The sequence below is a fragment of the Anser cygnoides genome, chromosome 8 (genome assembly GCF_040182565.1).
Source record: "Anser cygnoides isolate HZ-2024a breed goose chromosome 8, Taihu_goose_T2T_genome, whole genome shotgun sequence".
Taxonomy (NCBI): Eukaryota; Metazoa; Chordata; class Aves; order Anseriformes; family Anatidae; genus Anser; species Anser cygnoides.
In genome coordinates, this window is record NC_089880.1 from 23913235 (window position 1) to 23933904 (window position 20670).

A 20670-nucleotide genomic window follows, 5' to 3' on the forward strand; every position below is an offset into this window, starting at 1 on the left:
ACAAGGATGAATGTCCTTCACAGTATATAAAGAAGGAAAATAACAATTGGAAAGGAAATCATATTGTGTTATGACCCGACTTCTGCTATATATAGATCCAGCAATTGCCATCCTGGACCAGGTTGTCAGTCGGTTTACTTTATCAGTCAGTCTCAGGGACCAAATAATAGTATTAGTTTCCAGTAAAGACACAGAATATATATAATATAATCTTATGGAATAACCTGCCTGTAAGAAATTCCTTCCTACTCTTCCTTAGTTCAGTGATTAACTTCTGCCTTAAAACATGAGTGTTTATATCTTTCCTGTAAAAACAGTCTGCATGTAATTATGAGAATTATTAATTACACAAAAGTCTAACGCAGAACTTCTCAAATAGCAGACCTTACTAGATCCAGATCATGAATAAATTTTGACTAGAGTGTGTCAAAGTCCTATACCTAAAAATTCTCCTGCATTATTTTGGAAAATCCTATATTTTTTACCATTTTTCTGGAGTTTGGGGTTGGTGGTGGGGAGCTGTACTCTGGCTGCAGTTCTCAGCTGTGCAGGCAGCATGCAGAGCTTGGCCACCCTGGCAGAGCTGGGGCTGGCGTCTTGCTTTTTGCTGAACAAAGTGGAGCATCATTCTATAAAGACTGATTAGCCTTAGTCAAACCTTTTCCTAGCAACTCTTACTCTTCCTGCGGTCTACATAACTATATTTTTTTATCCTTATTTTTTTTGGTTTGCTCACAACTGGTCTGTAGTTATATCATGCTGTTTTTCTAGTGAATCTTGAAAAAAGAATGTTGTCACAGAGGTGAAGTTAAGGAAATAGCCAGGAGTCACGTTGACGACATGCAGGCTGCATAATTACTTGTCATTACAGACATTCTATGCAGGTCTAGTACAACATATCCCACAGTACTGTGCTGTCTTCAGGGCTGGCAGCTTATTGCCAATTGCCAAACATTAGTATTCCAGCGTGAAGACCAAAACTTCACTGTGAATACCATTAGAACTGGGTCACTAACAGAAGGTGCGTGATAGCTTAACAGGCAGAACGGCTAAAGCCATTTCCTCCATCTCACACAGAGCAGAAATACTGAGAGTGAAGATTATGGATGTTGCGTGAGGAGAATGACAAATGACAAGCCTTAGCAATATACTCGTTTGGTGGCATTAGTGATGCAGTTCTGCCTTGGAAACAGTGAAAATAGGTGATCAGCTGGCTGTTGTGCTGCACTGGTTTTGCTAAACATTGGAATTCGCTTTAATAGGAATCCAAATGATCAGGTAAAGTATTTCATTTTGCAGAGGAAATTCTCTTGCTCAGCAGCACCCTAATAACACTACTATTTTGCATTTTCTATTCTGTTTGGAATAAAGAGGTTTTAACCTTGCAGCTTCAAACTGTGTATTTCTACTCCAGCTCCAGGAATTATTACTGCTCAGCAGTAATAAAATTGCTCCAGATAGATTTCTGTCCTTTCCGAAAATATTAGGAAATAAGCTGGACTAGATTTTGTGTTCTGTCATACCAAAGTCCCTTTAAACCATCAAGGGGAGAACATAAGGGAATTCTTCCTGGATAGCACTGTTCCAGCTACCTTCTGAATTGGAAAATCATGCTCAGACATTCTTTGTATGGTTGAAAAGGGAGGTGGAAGCCAGGGCAAGGAAGAATCTGGAACTGCAGAGAGAAACAGAATTAATTAGGTGAGTATCTGTAAGTAAGCCATGCTGGCTCTCTGTGGTCCCCTGCTTTTGCTCTATGTTAGGCAGTGGATAATGTGAAGAATCAGCCCCTTTATAAGCCTTCATTAATTACTCTTCTATCTTTTTGTATATGATGAAGTATCGCTGGAGACGAAAACTGTGTGCATAGGTGGGTATGCACCATGCTCTGCCTCATTCATCCTTACCCTTTTTCCATGCTATGCCTCAAAATTTTACTCAAAGTTGGAAGAAGAAAGTTCAGACAAAGCTCATACGGAAAAGAAACGTCAGGTCAATCAGCTTGGTCTGCAGATTCAGGCCATATTCAGTGAAGAGTTTAAATTGAAAAAATATGAGAAAATCGGTACAATGAGTATTTTTCCTACTCATTCAACATGAAACCTCAGTTCTTTTGTTTCAAAAATATTGAAAAGCCATCTTGAGTCCAACATACTAAACAGGGATTAAGCTGAGAAGTAAATCATCCCGAAGCAAACTGAACACAATCTTTTACAAGCAAAATGTCCTATCAAACCCCAAGTGGCTTTTTGATTCAGGATGATACAAAATATTTTAAAATTGTTTTGAGAAAAATACTGGACCAGAAGGCAATTATTTATAATTCTATCTAAAAGTCACAAGTGAAGATTTGTTTTTAATATGTTTCAAAGGCAGGTTGCGTTATTCAAATTCTCATTGCGACTTCTCTTCCTCTGAATTCTTTTTTTGGCACATGAAGAAAACAGGTGTGAGCCAGTGCAAGGTGGCCCACAGGCCACAACCAACACATAACTAATTGGCATCTATGTTGCAACAGGGAAAAGATCCAGCCAAATTATGACGAGGCACTGTGCCATCCTAATAGACTGACATTATCGCGGATGCCAAGATTCCATAAATTTGCATTATTTACATTTACTTAGGGCAGGATTCCCAGCTGGGAAATTCCACATGGTTGTCCATCTCCCTCATATACAATTATAACCGAAAAAGATCTCTGTGACTAATCCAGCATCAAATGGTTTTCAGCAAGAATTTAAATTTTCTTAATAATTATTTTAAAATGCTCCCAATCATGTACATCAAAAAATCATTTAAAAGGGTAGTTTTGTTTTCTTTGTTTGTACAAAATGAATAAATAATTTATAAAATCAGACTTTCTGCTTGACTGATGTATGAACCTTTTCGTCTTGGTAAACATTTTTTTTTTTCCCTGCAGGAGCGGCAAAGTTTCTCTCTTGTTACGCAGTCAGGAAAAAGGCAACTCTGAAGTTATTTTGTGAAAAATGGATGCAGAAACTGGTAATTTACACCCTCAGGAAATAATTTGCAAAGGCAAAAATGCAGAAAGGGTGTGAATTACTGAGATGAAACACAAGATGATGATACATGCTGATTACTCCTTGAGGTAATGAATCTCTGTAGGTTTGTCTTCCTCTACTGAGGAGACGGTGAATTACACCTTAATCTGCTCCTTGATGGGATCTCATTCCAACTAAAAAGTGCATGGAAGGACCAGATGGAGACGTTGTTGCCTTTGAGTAAATAGGAGGTGGTGGCATCACCGTCCCTGGGGATGTCCATGGAGAGGTTGGACATGGTGCTTAGGGACATGGGTTAGTGGGTGGTGGTAGGGGGATGGTTGGACCACATGATCTTGGTGGTCTTTTCCAACCGTAATGATTCTATGATTCTAAATGTCTTTATTGTCCCCGGCACCAGCCCCTGCGCAGCGACCCCCGGGGGCTCCCCTCAGCGAGGCGCCTTTCCCGCCTCGCACCTTCCCGCCCGCCCCTCGTGGCCGAGTCTCGCGCTCATTCCCTTCCCGCTCCCCCCCCAAATCCCGCGCCTGTTCCCGCTCTGAGGGAGCTGCTCTCGCGATAGGCGGCGGCGGCGGGCGGGCTGTGAGGAGGCGGAGGAGGAGGAGGAGGAGGAGGCGGCCGCCGCCGGGGGGGGGCGGCGCCGCGGCAGCCGCTGCGCCCGCGCTCCGTGACAGGCGGCCGGGGGCCGGGCATGTCCCTCCGCCCCGCACGCAGGTGGTGGCGGCGGCGGTGGTGGTGGCGGTGGCGGCGGCGCCGCCCCGGCTCTCCGTGACTCTCCATGGGGCCCGAGCCGCGCCGCAGCCGCCGCTGAGGAGAAGGCGCCGCCGCGATGAGGAAGGGCCGCTCCCGGGGGGACAAAGCGGCGGCGCCTCCTCCTCCTCCTCCTCCGCCGCCGCCGCCGCGGAGGGAAGGCGGCCGGGCGGTGGCCGCCAGCGCGGCGGAGCGCAGAGCCACCCTGCTGGGGGGCGGCAGGAAGGAGCCGGAGGCCGCGGGGGCGCCGGAGAGGGTAACGGCGGGGGAGGGGGAGGCATTGGCATGGCAGTGAGGGGGGCTGGGGGCCGGGGGGTCGCTGAGAGCTGAGGCCGGGGGTCGAGGTGCTGAGGGGAGGCTGAGCTCTCCGTGGGGACGGCGTGCTGCCGGCATCCCCCCACGTGGAGCGCATTTCCTCGGCCCGGGGAGGGGGAAAAAGGGTGAAGCTGGCGCTCGCCGGCTGGCTGGGGGCTGTCAGGCAGGCGGAGGAAGTGGTGGTGGGCTGCCCCGAGGCTTCCCGTGCCCGGAGTCCTGCCTGCGTGCTGATGGAGGGAGGGAGGATGCGGTGACATCTAGCTGGTGTTATGTGCTGGCTGCTGTTAAGTGCAGAATCCTTCCTGGGAACCTCCCGCAGGTCACTCCTCATCGTAACACTGTTTGTGACACATATCTTAGCGTTTTTGTCTTCATTCTTAACACAAGAAATGATTTATTTGGGAAGTTTAAATTTTGTAGCTATTAAAAATATGTAGGCTTGTTAAAAATAAGAGCATTTATGTTCAGTGCGTACACTCACGTATTTCACCCCTGTAGAAGAGGATCTCCTGGTTGCTACTTAAGATTGCAGGGATGAGAGACCCAACAGATCTTAACCTTTGGTTCGGATACATTTTAATATTCCTAGTTTTACATGAAAGAAAAATGTGAGGTGAGACTTAGCAGTTTAAAAATGCAGGTGACAACCGATGCTTTTTTTTTTTTTTTTGAGAAGAAAGTATCACAAGTAGAAAGGTTCCCAAGATGCAGTAATTCATTGCTTTGTTTTGCCATTTTTAGGAGCAAAGAGAAGAACTGTTCTTTGACATTTCCTGTCAAAAAGGTGTCTTAAGTTTGCATCGTTATTGCAGATGCTCAGATTTACTCTGCAGCTTTTAAAAACAACTTCTTAGGTTATTTCAGAAGAGCTGCATTATGCGCATGAAGGTGACTTCATGTCTGTACAGCACTATAAACATAAGTGCTGGAAATAATACTAAACACCATTGGTTCATTTGGAATTACTGCGAAGACTTGGGAAGATTATGTATTAGTAACTGTTGTACAGGACAACTTCCCTAACTTACTGGTCTCTAAGTTAGGCCATTTGTCGATGCTTGTTCTCCCACTGCTAGCTATCTGAAAGTTGTACTTGGGTGTATTTAAATTGGGAAGGGTGGGAAAGGTGTTTTCATTTGGATACTTGGAGAAACTTTATTTCAGAACAGAAATGACCATTGTTGAGTTCTGAGTCAGAAATATGAATACTTGCTTAGTGTTATTTGAAAATGTTATATTTTAGTTGTTAAACTGTGAGCCTTCCTCTGGATTTAACTGGTTATCAGGGATCTACTAGCTGCGAGAGGTATGCAGATGGAAGGCTGCTCTAGAAGCCCCAGTGATGTATGCAGTCTTGCTGAGCTCAGAACCTGTCTTGACCTTCCAGAAGACAAAATGTTGTTGGGAGTCTTGGAAATCAGACACTGCCTTCAGCGATAGTGGACTTGCATTTTGGTTTTGACTGGTGGGTGTCTTGAATATAGACTCCTTGGACTGGGATCTGGAAGAAGGGACCTCTAGTGTAGTGATTTTTTCTTTCCCCATTTAATATTATTCTCTAGTGCCTTATAAAACCAGGTACTTAAGAGGGCAGAGGTGCTGCTGCTTTTGATGCTTATCTCTTTCTGAAACAATTGAAGAATGCTAATGTGCTTATTCAGGCCATAAAAAGTCTTAAAAACAGAAGAGGTGACTGTTTCTCTTCCAAACTGCCCATTAAAATAGCGGCTGGTAGAACTCTTGTAGGCAACAGCAAGGTGCTTGCTGTACTGTTATGACACAGTGTGTATGGTATATTGACGTGGAAATTGGAGGAAATTGCTTCTATTCTTGGTAGTTGAGAACCAGACTTGTTCCAAACCATGGATACAGAATGTGCTACGTACTGTATCATGTTCTATCGAGCGCTTAGGGAGCTTCATCAGAACAACATTATTATTGCAAAACAGGAAAGGCTGCAAATTCAGAAACGCCAATATTTGAGGTTCACAAGCCTTTTAAATGGGAGATGCTGGCAGCGTGTTTTTAGCTCAGGTACTCTGACTAAACATTCATACCGATATGACTTGTAGGATCAAGATCTCTGTGCTGGCAAATATTTGGTGGGATGCAGACTTTGAGGAGATGAGCAGCTAAAACTTGGAAACCTTCTACTTGGTCTGTGCAAGAAACCCCTAAACTTCAAAGGAGAACGTCTCAGCCCCTCTCCCTTTGGTCTTCCATTTGAAGTAGTAGAAGTTTTGTACATGCAGTAAACAACTGGGAATAAGTAGACGTGTTGGGCAACTTCAATATACAGGGCAAATGATCCCTCTCACAGAATCTGTCTTTAATCTCAATAACTCATTATTTCTTTAAAGGTCAGGAGCTGCTAGTGCACAGGGTGGTGGAAAGGGTCTTTGGAGATGCAAAAGGAAGCTTGATACTCTTTCCACTGATGCAACTTGCAGCTCGACAAATCTTTCCTTTGGGGGCCACTTCTGTTTTAAGTAGTCCCTGTCTGGAGCCAGGACCAAAGCAACAGTGTGCACAGCTGCAGGGAGCTGCTGGGGATTAAATTCAGATTTCACCGTTTGTTTGCCATACAGTTTCACAAGTTTGTGGCTGGGGAAGACTAAGCTACTCTAGTGTTGGAAAAAGTACTTATCAGACTGTGACCATGGTAGTTAATCGCTGTACTGACCTTTGGGCCTTGGAAAATCTGATCCTTTAATGTGCTGCACTTATAGATCTGACATGTACATACAATTAATGTTTTCACTTTTTTTTTTAAGGTGTTACGTAAGAACATTAAAATGACTGTACTTGGTCAAGTTACCAATCCCACTAGCCCAGTAACCTGCCTTTCTGAGCTGCCAAAAGCAGATGCTTAGAGAAGAGTATAGCGTATGTTGAGGAAATACCTTTCCCAGCCTGCAGTAATTTGTGGCTCTCAGATTTCCGGAACTGGAGGTGATATTTGTTTTTAGTGCCCCCAGTGGGTTTCTTCTTCTGTGAATTTGTCCAATCAGTAGTTGAAGCCATGTATACTTGTAGCATCCACAGCATCCGGTGGCTGACTGTTGTATGGCTTAGGCACAACTCGTGTGGGGAAAAACCATCCTCTTTTTGTTTGTTTTCCAACTTCCTACCTGTTTGTTTCATCCCTTGTTTAGTTCTTGTATTGGAAGAGGCAGTGGAAAAAAAAAGAATCCGTGTTCTTCTGTGTGGCTTATGGCTTGATAACTCTTATTTACTAGTTACTTGTTTCCAGAGGAGTTCTAGAAAGAGGTGACTCTGTCCTTTTCAGTGTCCTGTGTATTCTGCATCTTTTGCAGGTCTGTTCCTTCTTGGAGACAGTGATGCAGAGATCAGAGGAGCAGGGTTGGGGAACAATAACCATGACTGATACAGTATTTCAGCATATGAAACCCTGTACATTTATATAGTTTGTTGGGTTCTATTCTTTACTCTTCTGTCTGCCCTTTTTTTTTTTTTTTTCTTTTTGTTGACAATCTTTGACTATTGAGTGGGCACTTCCGGGGAATTACTATAATTCCACAAACACTCCTTCTTTAAGTGGTAATAGCTGGTTCAGACTTTCTCATTGTGTACATAAATCTAGTGTAGATTTTTTTTTTATTTGCTTAACTGTATTTATCTATGTTTAATCTTACCTGCTATTTTACAGCCTACTTAAACACTATCATTAAGGTCATCTTCAGATCTTTGACCGTCACTTTTGCAACCTTGAATAACTAAGCATTATCAGCAAACTATGTCATGTAAATATTAAGCGTATTTGCTAGATCTTGCTTTAAAATACTGAAGGTATTGAACTTGGAACAGATCCTTGTGGAGTTCCACTGGCAATCCTCTTTTGTGAAGAAGGCTAGTTGTTCCAACCTCTTATTTTTTATCTGTTAATCAGTCAATTTGTAGTTGAATTGCCCTTCCTATCCAGTGACAGTTTTGTTTCATTGAGTGAAGGCATTTTTGTCAAAGACTAGAAATGCAAGTGGGCTGTATCAGCTTACTCATCGTATGTTTACTGACTACATTGAATGGGAAAAATAGAAAGTTGAAGTAAAAATTATTGTCGTTTAAGAACGATGACAGTCACCTCCATCCAGAGGCATATTACAAGCATTAAATTGCTTCTATATCATGCTTACATAATTACTTTGAGACACTGTGATATTAATTGTCAAAGATCCTCTGTGAACTGTAGTCAGTGTTTGTCAGTGTTGCTTTTGTTGTTGTTTTCTACTTCAGGTAGAAGTCAAAGGTTAAAGTTCTCATAGAGGAGTCTTCGGTGTCTAGAAGATAGGACTTGAGGGGCTAATGATGAAGGTGTACAAGATCATGGTTGGTACGTAGCGGGTAGGTAGCATGCAGCAGCTGAATGCTTCCACTAGTATTAAGCTAGTCAGAGTTTAAAAAAAAAAAAAGAGGTGGATCTTCATGCAAGAGGTAGTGGGCGTATGATTTTTTATGTTTGCCAGTGGAAATTATGGATGCAAAAAGCATTCAGAGTTCAAGTGCTGGGGGAAGGGTGTAGTGAAGATCACTAAATAGGTAGACTGCATCCTAGTGAGGAAAACTGAGCTGAAATTAACTAGAGTCTGGGAGAACTTTAGAATAGAGCAAGCACAGGATGCCTCCTTTTACTTGACTTTTACTTGGGAATGACTGTCGCTATTTGTATATGTTTTATTTCCATGAGGAATGGGCATTAGCCTGTCCTTAACAAAACTAAGTCCTGTCTTGCTCTGAAAGCAGGGGGAGGATAAACAGGTATGAGGAAAGCTGAAGTATTGTGAAGGGTGTGAAGGGATGGAGGTTGAGCATTGGAAGAATAAAAATCAAGGATGCAGGGTAGTGAGCATCCACGAAGAGTGTGCACTGCTGTCTAAATGTATCCAGGGAGCTGGTGGTGCTTGGCTTGGAGATATGGGGGGATAAGGGAACAGAAGCAGATCCCATGCTTGTCAGTGCTGCACGCTCACTTCTGTCAAGCTTCCTTCTGGTACTCCGGATGACCATGGCCAGGAGATTTATGAGTAGATTCCACGACTTTATGTGGCCTGGTAGGATAATAAAGAGATGAAGGGGAGTACAGCAGCAAAATCTGAACAAATAGTTCAAGGGGCTGGTAGAGGGACTGCAAGTTGTGGAGAGCCTTCTGTGTTAGGTAGACCCTTGGTCTTGTATGCAGTTTAACTTGGCTGCTGCTGACCAGGAGTCAGACAGAAATGTTGCTAAAGCTTGAGGCTCCTCTGCTGCGTCTGCATTCGTTGTATGGGAGATGTTCAGCTGATGCCACTAGGCAAGCTACATACATAATAGAGAAAGATGAAAAACCTCCTTACTCCTGGTTAGCTTTATGTTCTGAGATTCCTTTCTATAGGGCAGTCCGTGTAATAGACTATCTCTAGCTGTAAATTTTGATGTGACCGAAGAAACTGAGACCTTGCGTGTTCCCCAGACAACCCATTTTGTCACTTCTGCATTGGAGGGAAGGTGTTTCTTGACCTCTGAACAAGGTCAAGTCTTTTAACTGTTACAGTCATTTGGACCTGTAACACTACCAACCTTTTGAGAGAAGCAGAAGTATTCCTTTCTCTCCACATCTTTGCAACTTTGTAGTTTTATAGGTCCCAAAGCCCACGTGGGTTATTGTGGCTATCGAGTGTGATTTCTCCACATGCCCAGGCAATGGAACTTTCCCGAGAGAGAAATTTAAAAATGTCTCTTAGAAATTGATCTTATCTTAAGCTTAGATCATGGTGTGTCTGTCACCTCTTCTGGATAGCTCTGCCAATGTTTAATTATTCCTGCAGTTAGGAAACTAAACCACATCTTATTTCAAGGCTTGTTTTGTCTAACATCCAACTTTCGGTGGTGGAATATGCCTGTGCTAGCACAGGCAGTAAAAAGTTTCTACTATCTGATATCTTTTCCATGTATAAGTATTTGAAATATAAAATCTAGCTTAAGTTGGAACAGAAGAAGAGTTCTTTTGCTTTCCCCCTATTTGATCTTGGAGCATGTGCACCAGAAGTAGGCAAAGTCTGGTAGCAGCTTGGAATACTGCGATCGCAGGCGAGGTTACTTCTCAACTACTGTTTGATACTTGTCTTTTTACAGTTCAGGGATTGCATTACCACAGTTGGGTGTGTCACACGAGAGAAAGTTTTGTAACGTTATGCCTATGTGGATATTTCTACTCCCTGTATTCAGGACATTGTGCAAAATGGTCCAAGACTACTTAGAAACAATAAGTTGGAAAACTTATTCCCCCGCCTTTCATGTTGTCTCTCTTTCTTTTTTTTCTTTTTAATAAGGAACAGCAAAGGATCTTTTCCACTGACTTCTTATCCTGTTCATTTCTTTGGAAAGCAATCAGTAACCAGCAGGGATAAACTGGCCAAACCCCAGAGCCCTAGTCAGATTTGTTTTGCCTCCACAGCTGCAAATAAGCTGTTACCATGCTTTCCCTGTTGTGTGGCAAGCCTGGAAATGGAAGAGATCTTTCTTTCTTCTCCTAATGAGAAACTGTGCTTCAGACATAAGTGTTTTGCTCTCTTTTCTTTCTTTCTTTCCCTTCTAGGTACCATCAGTGCTATTAAAGGCAGTACCTCTGTTGTGATGAGCCCTATACAGACTGCATAACAGTTTAGGATTCTTTGGTTATTTTTGCTATTGGTCTTCCATTTTGCTTGCTAGGTGAAGAAGCAAGCTTTTGGAGTTCGGTAGGCGCTTTGCTTCCAAGTTTTCTGTACTCCTCTGTCTCTCAGGCTGCTGCTAAGGGCTCTGTTGCAGCTGCTGTTCTGCTCTGTCAGCCATGGACCCAGTGGTTAACAGCTCACAACACGCTGAATTCTAATTTCATATCGAAACGTAAAAGCGGGATGAAACTGATGTGAAGAAGATGAAAGTTTGTTTCCAAAATTCAAGCAAGCAAACAGAATCAAGTGGACATATCACTAGCAATTCAGTTTTTATTATGCACGTTGCAAATACCATAAAGGCAAATATAGATTAAAAATAGCCAGTTCCATGAACATTATTGCCCCAGCTTATCAAAGGAGGGATGGTGTTTGCTGAATTCTAGAAGATCAGAAACCATCTGTTTACAGAAATACCCCTAGCTGCAAATTTTGGGATGTTCCTGCTGCTTAGGGCTGATTTTAGGGCGATTCTGTTCTGTGTCTGTTTCATCAAAGAAGCTAAAGAAAATACTTTCAGAAGACATTGGTAAAGACTCCCAAATTATGAGCTGTCGACATGACTTACCATTAAAAGCTCAGAGCTGTTTTTTCTAGACCTCAGACTTCCTCTTCCCATCTTCCTTTCTTTGCTGTCTTACAGAACTTTTTTTCATTTTAGTAGGAGAACAAAAAAGTTTTTTTTCTTTGGTTTTGTTTTTGATCTGAGAACATGCCAAGTTCTATCCCATAAAGCTTCTAATATGGTGAACCAGACTGCAGCTTCTTTGTACGGTTGCTTGGCGGGTGTTCTTACTCATCTCAGAGTTTAATTTCTTGAATTTATCCCCTTCTCGGTCAGAAAATAAAGGTGGTGAAGAAGCCAGAGCATAGCAGGAGAAGAGGGAGCTCTTCCCTGCAGTATGTATGATTCTGTTTGTTTTCTTCTCTCCTGTTTTCTGAGGAAGCGAGAAAAGTCAGAAAACAAACCCCTGCTGTGTTCTGTAGGTATGTGTCACCGCCTTCCACCAGCTGATTCGTGTTGAACCTTCTTCAGATTCTTGTTGATGCCACAGCTACTCCTGCTCAGTGTCTTCGTTAGCCATTTTTTTGCTTTTTTGTATTTTGGTCAGGCAGCAATAGCAGCAGCTGGCAACATAGCACTCTGAGTTCACTTGTGTGTTCATGCTAATGTCTGGAAGCAAGGAGAAGAAAGTGATTGAAGAAAAGACTCATCTAAAAGGAGGCAAAAAGTAACGTTGTAAAGGGCCTGGTTCTGCAATGGGCTTGTTAGATAATAGCAAAATGGAGCCAAAGGGCATACGGCACCTCTCTGGTCTGGTGCCATAAAAACATAATGTCCCTCAAAGTTGCATATTAATGGACAAACCTAATCTGTTTCTGTAATCGATAAGTAGGTAGACATTGCATCATCAGCACAGATGATTCAGCTTGCCCGTGTGAGGTTTAAATTGCCTGTCACTGCTGAAGAATAAGAACAAATATTGTGCACTATCTGCATTAATATCTTGCATATTAGAATAGCTAAGTGGACAGACTTATAGCTAAGTGGAGAGACTTATGAATATATGTTCACACTCGATGTTCACACTGTTGATGATTTGCCTCCGAATTCAGCAGGTCCTTGTATTCCTTGTCCAAAAGAGTATACAAGTGAAGGAGTCAAGAGAAGACTTCTATCAGTAGTGGCTGGTTTTCTTGTGGGACTACTTGTCTTTGCAATCATAAGCAATTATTAGCTTGAAGGGAAAAGCTGCTGCTACTTAATATTTGGTACAGAGCAGCTGAAGTTAAGTGAGATGATGTCCAAGGCTAGGATTAGGCATCTACAAAAGCCTCAGAAAGATTGTGGAAATATTCTTGACTGCATGTTTTGAGAAACCAGGTAACATCCATATGTTTTGTGTTGAAGGAATAGGTATTTGTTATTAACTGTATGCTTAGAAGTTGGCTTGTTTGTTGCGCAAGCTCACGTGTCTTCTTGCAGCACGAACAATTTCAGTGTTGTCCTGCCTGACAAGGTAGTTCTTAGAGTCTCTAGAAGAGGCAGTTCTTAATATTTCCCCAATAGACAGCTTGGGCAATAAATATTGCCTGTTGTGCTCCATCAGCCAAGATAGCTTTGGTGCTTTTAAGAGATGCAGTGAATTATTATATGATATGATGATAGGTGCTTATTTAAACTATGTATGTATGAGTTGTATTTTTTTTTTTCTTTTTACTCTTCTTTAATTTCTATTCACGGAGCCTGAGTAGCCAAAGCTCAGGAAGCATTGAAGACTGCCGGCCTAGTGAGCTGTATGAGACTAAACCAAAAACCTTTATCACCCATCAAAAGCTTGTTCCTCAATAACCACAGCAGCTAAGTAGACAAGTCATATAGTCTTACACAACTTGATTTCCACATCAAATTATGTTGTGCTGTGATTAGTCTTTTTGTGGTGATGTAGTACTGTTGGAAGCCTGATCAAAATGCTGATCTTTAGAGGAAGAAACTGAGTCCATGGCCACTCAGAAACCTGCCTTTTTTTGTGAGGAAGTACAGAAATCTGTTTCAACTGAGGAGAATTCAACATCTTTTTTTTTTTTTGATGCCTTGCTAAGTGCCACTCTTTGGCTATAGGAAATTGATGCTCTGTGTTATCTCAGTGTATTAAAAAGCTCCAAAGGCCTTGTTTGGTTTGTAATGAAGTAGCTGTGTTGTTGCCTATAAAACCTGCTTTAAAACATGTTGCTTTTTATTTGCTGTTTCTACAAGCTGTGTTTTTGTGATAGTGTGTTGTCTGACTTAAGCTTAGGTTTCATGAACCCTAAATCTAGTAGTCAATCAGAAATTATTTTCAAATATTCTGTTATAAATACATGCTACATTGCAGTGAGGGAAGAGAGCTGATGGCTGAAAACCCAATATTAATAATAGCATAATAAAATGGCTGTCTAGCTTGTAAATTTTTATTTTTTTTGCTGTTTGGAATCACTCTGAAATTAGTGGGAGTTCATTATATGGAAAATAGGCTAATGCTCTTTTTCTTTTCAGGAAAAAGAAAATTAACAGGCAAAACAAACTTTTTTTTTTTCTTCTGCTATTAGAATTGTGTAGTAAATGCTTTTACTTTTTGTTATGCTATACCTATCATATATAGTTACGTATTCATTATTATACATATAGTAAAAAACCTAACAAAATATTTTCTGAAGACATTGGTTGGTGTGGATTTTCATAGATGTAAAGAGCAAGATGAAGTTTTAAAACTTCATTCCATGTAGCTGTTTAAATTTCCAGAAGCAGATACCGCTGATAAGATTAGGCTGCTGAGATAAATGTTGGGCTGTGGGAAATTCAGGAATTTTTGACATTTTATTTCTGGTTTACTTTCAATATACCCATCTTCACGAACAGTCTGTATAGGAACATTTGCTCTAACAGTTTTTACTATACGTTGTCACAAGTAATGCACCATAAACATTTTTAACAGTATAACGCCAAAATAAGTTATTTGAGTATTATTTATTTGAATAAATTTGAACCAAGTGGTCAGAACTGATGTGAAGTGTCCAAATAAATAAATTATGGTCACTATTTTAGAGGAGAAGCTGTAAACAAGTTGCAAAGTTAATGCAGTGACCGTAGGTTTTTGGCATTTAAACATTGACATGTAGCTGGTGGCAGTGACCTACAAGTAGCCTCTTTCTCTGTTTGTGTGATGAACAAATCAAATGACTTATATTGGACCAGTGCAGTATCACGATGATGGCAGAAATAAGTAACCATGAAAGTTAAATTATGCATTCAGTTATTATATATAACTGAATATATAATATCTAATACATAATTATTTGGATGTTCTTTGGCCCTTGCATTGATCCTTGCTTTTAGGACAGAGGAGAATCTGTTTACAGCTCTCTTTTGCCAGTTTATTAGACACTTCTGCTTAAGTGTCTGCTGACTCTAGGCTTCCAGTTTGTGCTCCAGCCTCGTTGATGTGCAGAAACCTGACAACTGGGCATTGTTTTTGTTCTCAAGCAGAAGCGAAGAAATAGATGGCTTGTCCTTAAAAAACAAAAGCAAACCTCGACTGTTGTTTCTTTGGGATGGAACTGGATTATGCTGCTTGGTGAGGAGAAGCTTTTGTGTCAACCTATAGAGACTCCATTTCTTTGTGCAGACATTGATAAAATTGTGAATTAGTTTATCTTTGCCTGCTATTTTATGTGATTTCTGTTAAGAAAAGCTAAGCATTTTTTTCCAAAGGTTAACCGTTATAATGTCTTATTTCCTTTGGGTCTAAGGTCTTCTTTATTTACAGTCTTACAGTCAAAGGACAACTCCCCCCCGCCCCCCATACCATGTGTGTATATCTGCTGTTGATTTTCAGGCAAAAATTATTCTCAGGAAAACTGCATCATGCTTATTATTTTTGCGGTGCATTGGCATGCTCCTCATCTGTGGAAGGAAGTGAGAAGATTCCAGATGGTTTGTGGAGACAAAAAATATTGTTGCCAAGGGACCGGCACTCTCATTTTTACAGACAAAAGCGAGTATTTAATTTTTTTTCCTGTTGCAAATAGTGACTCTCATTAGTGGTCATTAATAATTTAGTTACATTAAATTAGTGGTATCTAATGGTTCCACTGCTACTACTATTTGGGTGATACCTGCAGTATAAAATATTAAAGCATCCTGGGCAAGAAATGTAGTTTGGTTAAAGAGATTCCAGTAGTGTTTTTTGTTTCTATACTTTTTTCCTGCGCAGTGTGCACTATTTAAGTGAGCTTATAAATTAAGATCACATCTTAAAATTGTTGCACACCTGTCTATAGTTATTGAATGTCTAATTAGAAAAGTCCCTTTGTCATCTGACCTGTTCCCTGCCAAAATTTGTTTCATGAGTGACGTTTTTCTTTTCTTTGTAGGCAGCTTCCTTTGAAACAAGTCTTGGAACAGCAGTTGGTTATGGATTTTTCCCTTCTTGCCCCCTTGGCCTAGGGATATTTTTTTAGGGGCTTTTTTAGGATCTACAGAGACTTCTATTTGAGATACTTCTATTTGAGACTGTGCTTCACACTTACAACTTCTAACATTTTTTTCTTTGGAAAGTGCATTTTTCAAAACAAGATTAGAACTCTGCACTTGTAAATAAGCCATTTTTATATAGCATGCACATTTTGCGCACTGTTATTGTTCATTTGCCAAACTTAATTTCAGCTAGTATTTTATTTTTAAATATATTTTATTTGTACCTTAGCCTTAGAAAATTCTAGATTATTTTGTGTTGAGAATCAAATGTATTAATAAAGGTAACTTACAAGTCAGTAATGTTGGGACACATCACATGCATGGCACATCCTCTGAATTTAGTGGAAGAAAGCCTTCATAAAGAAGGCATAATTGATATCTTATAACATCACGTTTTAGTACAAATCACATTTTTTGTCATAACTCTTTTAATCTTTAGAGCAGATGGGATTATAATGTAGAGGTGATGGACTACGGAGTTGTTCATGTGTTTATCAGGCCAGGAGTTAATTTCCCTTCTCTGTACAACTGGAACCTTTTATGTTTGAAACATTCATGTTTGAATACTAATGGTAAAGGGATGACTGGGGTGAGGAGGAAGCCTTTAATGTTCACTGTCTTTGTTCAGACTGGTTTTGTTTTCAGTATAGCTAGCGAGCATGTTTTGAGCCTTTATATAAAGCACTCTTGATAGTGGTTTCTTTAAGTTCTGAGAAGGTTGACACAGCCTTTAATTAGAGGGTCTGTTGCTCTTTCGTTCCTAGGTGGAATTTTTCTCAGGTTTATGCATTTACAAGCTGAATTCAAGAATCACACTATGCTTATTCCTCTTGTTAGGGAGATCCTAAATCAAATATGTAGGATCAAATACTTCGAGTAAACGGTTGTGGTGCTATTTATATTTTCATATAAGGACCAAACATTCAAGCTGAAACAATTTAATCACAATTTACCCTGTCTTCTAGGCTGTGGTTGGCTCCATTAGGAGTAAAATGTTTCTGCATCTTGATGAGCCTCAAAAAGAATGTAATAGTGTACATAGTTGTAAATATTTACTTTTGCTTTTTAACAAGCTTTTTAATGCATTCCTGCAGCTGGGAACACGTAGCTACAAAGTTAACAACTTGAACTTCCCTGGTGAAACAACACTGAAGCTTCTAATTCATTAGTTCTAATCAAACATGCCTTGGAGTTGTTTCCTGAAGAGTTAACAAGAAAAAAAAATCTTGCCATCAGAGGAACAAGATAAGGAGGGTGTATCTCCTTGTGCCAGTTTCTGATCCTTTTTAGAAGCACTTGCTTGTTTTTTAACTACTGTATTTTTATATTTCTATTTTTACAGAAGCATTACAGTTTGTTTTGCCTGTTACTTTTTTGTAATCTGCATTATAACTGCAGATGAGTGTATATGGGAAGCTATACGTATTTGCAATATGTTAAATGTGTGTTACACTGTATAACTGTACTGAAAACATCATTGTGGCAATAATGCTTAGCTTTCAAGTCATTTGCAAACTTCAAACCAACAGTAAATAAAGTTATATATTTACCTTTGGAAATGTTGGGATTTATTGCAAGGCTCTTCAAATTATTAAAGAGAAAAATACTGTAAAGATCTTTTTTTGTCTTTAAAATGCAGATATTTGTATATTCTGTAATATATTCTGTAAAGCTTTTCTATCTTGTTGATGTAATAAACCAATATATTATAGCCTCTAAGAGGCTATGTTGATTTAATTTAATTTTCCTTGGTTCTGCTGTCTCTGACACTTCAGCATTCTGCTGGCAAGTACATGAGTTAAGCAGATGCAGTTAAGAAGAGTCTTAGTTGCAAGTTCATATTCAGCCTACACTTTTTGTGACGTTTGGGCTCACCTCAGCTTCTTCTGTTGGTCCCCTTCCTACCTACTCACTAAGGCTACAACGTTAAGGTGAATTTCAGTGCTAAATACTGAAGCATAAATATGATGCTTACATTGCTTTAAGTGCTAATAAGATATTTGCTTTGCAGTCTGTTTTCTAGGCTCTAATTTTCTTTCCTGGTGTGTTTTAAAGTACACTATGGTAAATCTAATGGCAGAATCAAATTTATCTTTTGTTAAGGGTATGTATACATATTACATAGGGAAGAAAGGCTAAGAAGAGAGAGAAATGCTTAGATATATGATCACAATCCTGAGAAAACAGCCTTTTTTCTTTTAAAGGACAAACAGTACTGGATTAAAAAATAGAGAAGAAATTAAGCAGTAAGAATTGCTTACATTTAAAAAAAAAATCAGAAAGTTTCAGATTACAGTCGATGTGCATTCTCATTGGTTAATTTCCTTACACCTAGCAGTTCAAGGAATCACTACCTTGACATGCATCCACACTTGCAGCATTCACATGCCATTTGTAGGTTAAGGATCTGTGCTATGCTACTGGCCTTTCAAAAAAAAAAAAGTAAGCAATTAAATTAGGTTGCTGAAAATCATTGCAATGGTGTATGTGCCTTTTCTTGCTTGAATGGTTTGAGGAGCACTGCAATGGAATGGAAAAGATGATGGAGCAGGTTCTTTGTAGTTATATTCTGAAATTACCAAATCAGAACGTTAACACGGCATGTTAGTGTAATCTTACCCATCAGGAAGAGCATTTGGTTTCTTGTCTTTTGTCTATAGCTCCTGCTGCAATCTGTCTGATTCTCCTTGCTGAGTGCAATAACCCCAGTGCCCCAACTGTTTAACTGGTTTTCTGTGCAAGTGTTCCTCACTGCTGAAGAACACCCATTTCCATTCTTCTTCATATCCTCCTGTTTCGTGTTACGTGAGCAAACGTTTTGTATACCTTTGAAGGGACTGGTAGGAATAATCTCAGCCTAGCAAATCAAGATGTGGTTTTTGCTCTTATCTCAAGTTCTAAGTTTTGAAGAGTTCTGCAGGGTGCATAAGCCTGATATTTTGCTTCTGCCAAAAGCCCCAATGCCAGAGTATATTAATGCTCTTTTTTTTTTTTTAATCACCTTTGAAAAGAATTTAAAGGAGAGATGCCCACAGTCTTTTCCACACTGTGTGAGCAGTGTTTCTCTAAGGTGCTTGCTAACGCTTTTATTTCTAAAACTGCAAGATTTTTTTTCTTTTCAAAAGTAGAGGTTGAGCCCTTAAAATTCTGGCAGCCTGTGCTATGTAATGAATTCTTCAGCCACTGACTTTGGTGGTTTGGCTAGTAATTTGAAAGCATGTAAGCAAAATTATGCTCTGTCACTGCAAAGAGTTTTCCTTACTCATGGATTTGAAATGTTGTGTAAAATCTTTGTCCTTCATGTGTATTGCATCTTGCTTTGGGACAAGGACAAGGAAAAAACTCTTCCTGTGATGTTCTGGTTTTCCCTTGGTTGTATTAAGATGGTTCACATAACACTGGTATTTCTCTCTATTTCATCTATGAACTGCAATACCAAGGCTGGATTTTGATGGAAAAGTGAGAAATTCTGGTCTTATGAAAGACAACTCTATTGTTGTGAAGTTAATACTTCCCCTCTTCATTGTTTTGCTGACCAAATATATGCATAGCTCTTAGAAAATGAAGTTTTAAACTGGCCGTGTTGTAGTTCTGCATTTTAAAACATTAATATGCTGTCTGAGAGCAGGGCTCTGGATTTTTTTATTATTATTTGAAAAGTGAGTTTGACAGCTGTATAAACCTGCAGAGTGCGACTGGGATCCCTTTCTTCAAACCATTCACCAGTTTTGTAGTCTTCTGAATATTGCCCAAGTGCTTAATGTGCTTAACAAAACAGGGCTTATGAAGAATTTGCTGTAGGTATGTGCGAAGCCTGTCTGCTGTAGAAGACAGCCTAGGTTCATTACCGAGTGTGGGAAGCTGCTTCCTTTCCACTGTTCCTTTCCTGTCTTTGTAGTACAAGCGTCTGGTGGGGAGGAGTTGCTTAAGCTGGGGGGGCTGCTGGAGAAATGCGTGTGGAATGGCATCCTGGTGGGTGGCAGGTGCCATAGGGGTCACCTCAGGCTGGAAAGTGTGCGTAGGCAGGATGCCGCGGCTCAACGGGTATTGTAGTAGAAGTAGGTGCTCTGTGCGCTCCTTCAGTGGGGAGCTTTTGATTTGGATATTACCAAATGTAAAAAGTTTGTGTACTGCAACTCGGGAAGGAATGATAAGAACTTTTAATTATTTTTACCAATAAGAAGAGACTCTGTGTAGAGGGGGAAGGGGAAGGGTAGGGAAGTAAGCACTTCCTTGGGGCTGTAGGGCTATGTGCGTGTCTATATATTGGGTGAAAAAAAGACTTAAAATATACAGAGAAATTACTTTTAAAAGGGCTTGTCTTACGGTTCTTTAATTTCTGTTTTTAAAGCCTTTCCTTACTTTGGTGCTGTGAATGAATGAATGTTCTTTTTTTAGTTGCAGTTCACTGAGAAAGATGTGGGTGTTGTGTGGGAGCGTGCACCCCAGGCAAACCGTGAACAGAGAATCTCTGGTCAGGGCACACTTCTTCATGTTAATCTGAAAATTTTAATTTGCCCTGCTGATGGGTATTCTTGCTAATGCAATAATCCTAAGATTGTTTTTGTACAGTAATGTTCTGCTGAAATCTTTTGCAGACAAAGTAATACCTGTCTTTCTTCCTGAAACAGTCCTCTATTCTCTCACGTGCTGATTCTTGTTCCTTTTGTTGATTTGAATGTTAAATTAACAGTTGACTTGGAGTTAAATTAACTAATGTCCAATAAATCTAGTAATGTTGTAAGGTATACCTTCCAAACTAAGGATGTCACACTAAGCCATCATCAAAATGTGTGAGATGTTTATGAAAGTGAAGTAAAAGCAGCAGCTGAGGAAATTCCATGTAGCTGTATAT

General features: G+C 40.2%; 1 protein-coding gene across 8 annotated transcripts in view; it reads left to right on the forward strand.

The window, feature by feature from the left end:
• Positions 1-3666: 3666 nt before the first annotated feature.
• The window catches only part of MAST2 (microtubule associated serine/threonine kinase 2), a 191898-nt gene continuing 174894 nt past the window's right edge, over positions 3667-20670 (forward strand). For 3 of the 8 annotated variants that reach the window (XM_067001384.1, XM_067001380.1, XM_067001382.1), the window contains exon 1: positions 3668-4029. In XM_067001384.1, the coding sequence (XP_066857485.1) occupies positions 3853-4029 (177 nt within the window). In that variant the 5' untranslated portion in view covers positions 3668-3852. Of the gene's footprint in view, positions 4030-20670 lie in introns of all 8 variants that reach the window. The other 5 variants (XM_048058882.2, XM_067001381.1, XM_048058884.2 and 2 more) reach the window with 3 other exon arrangements.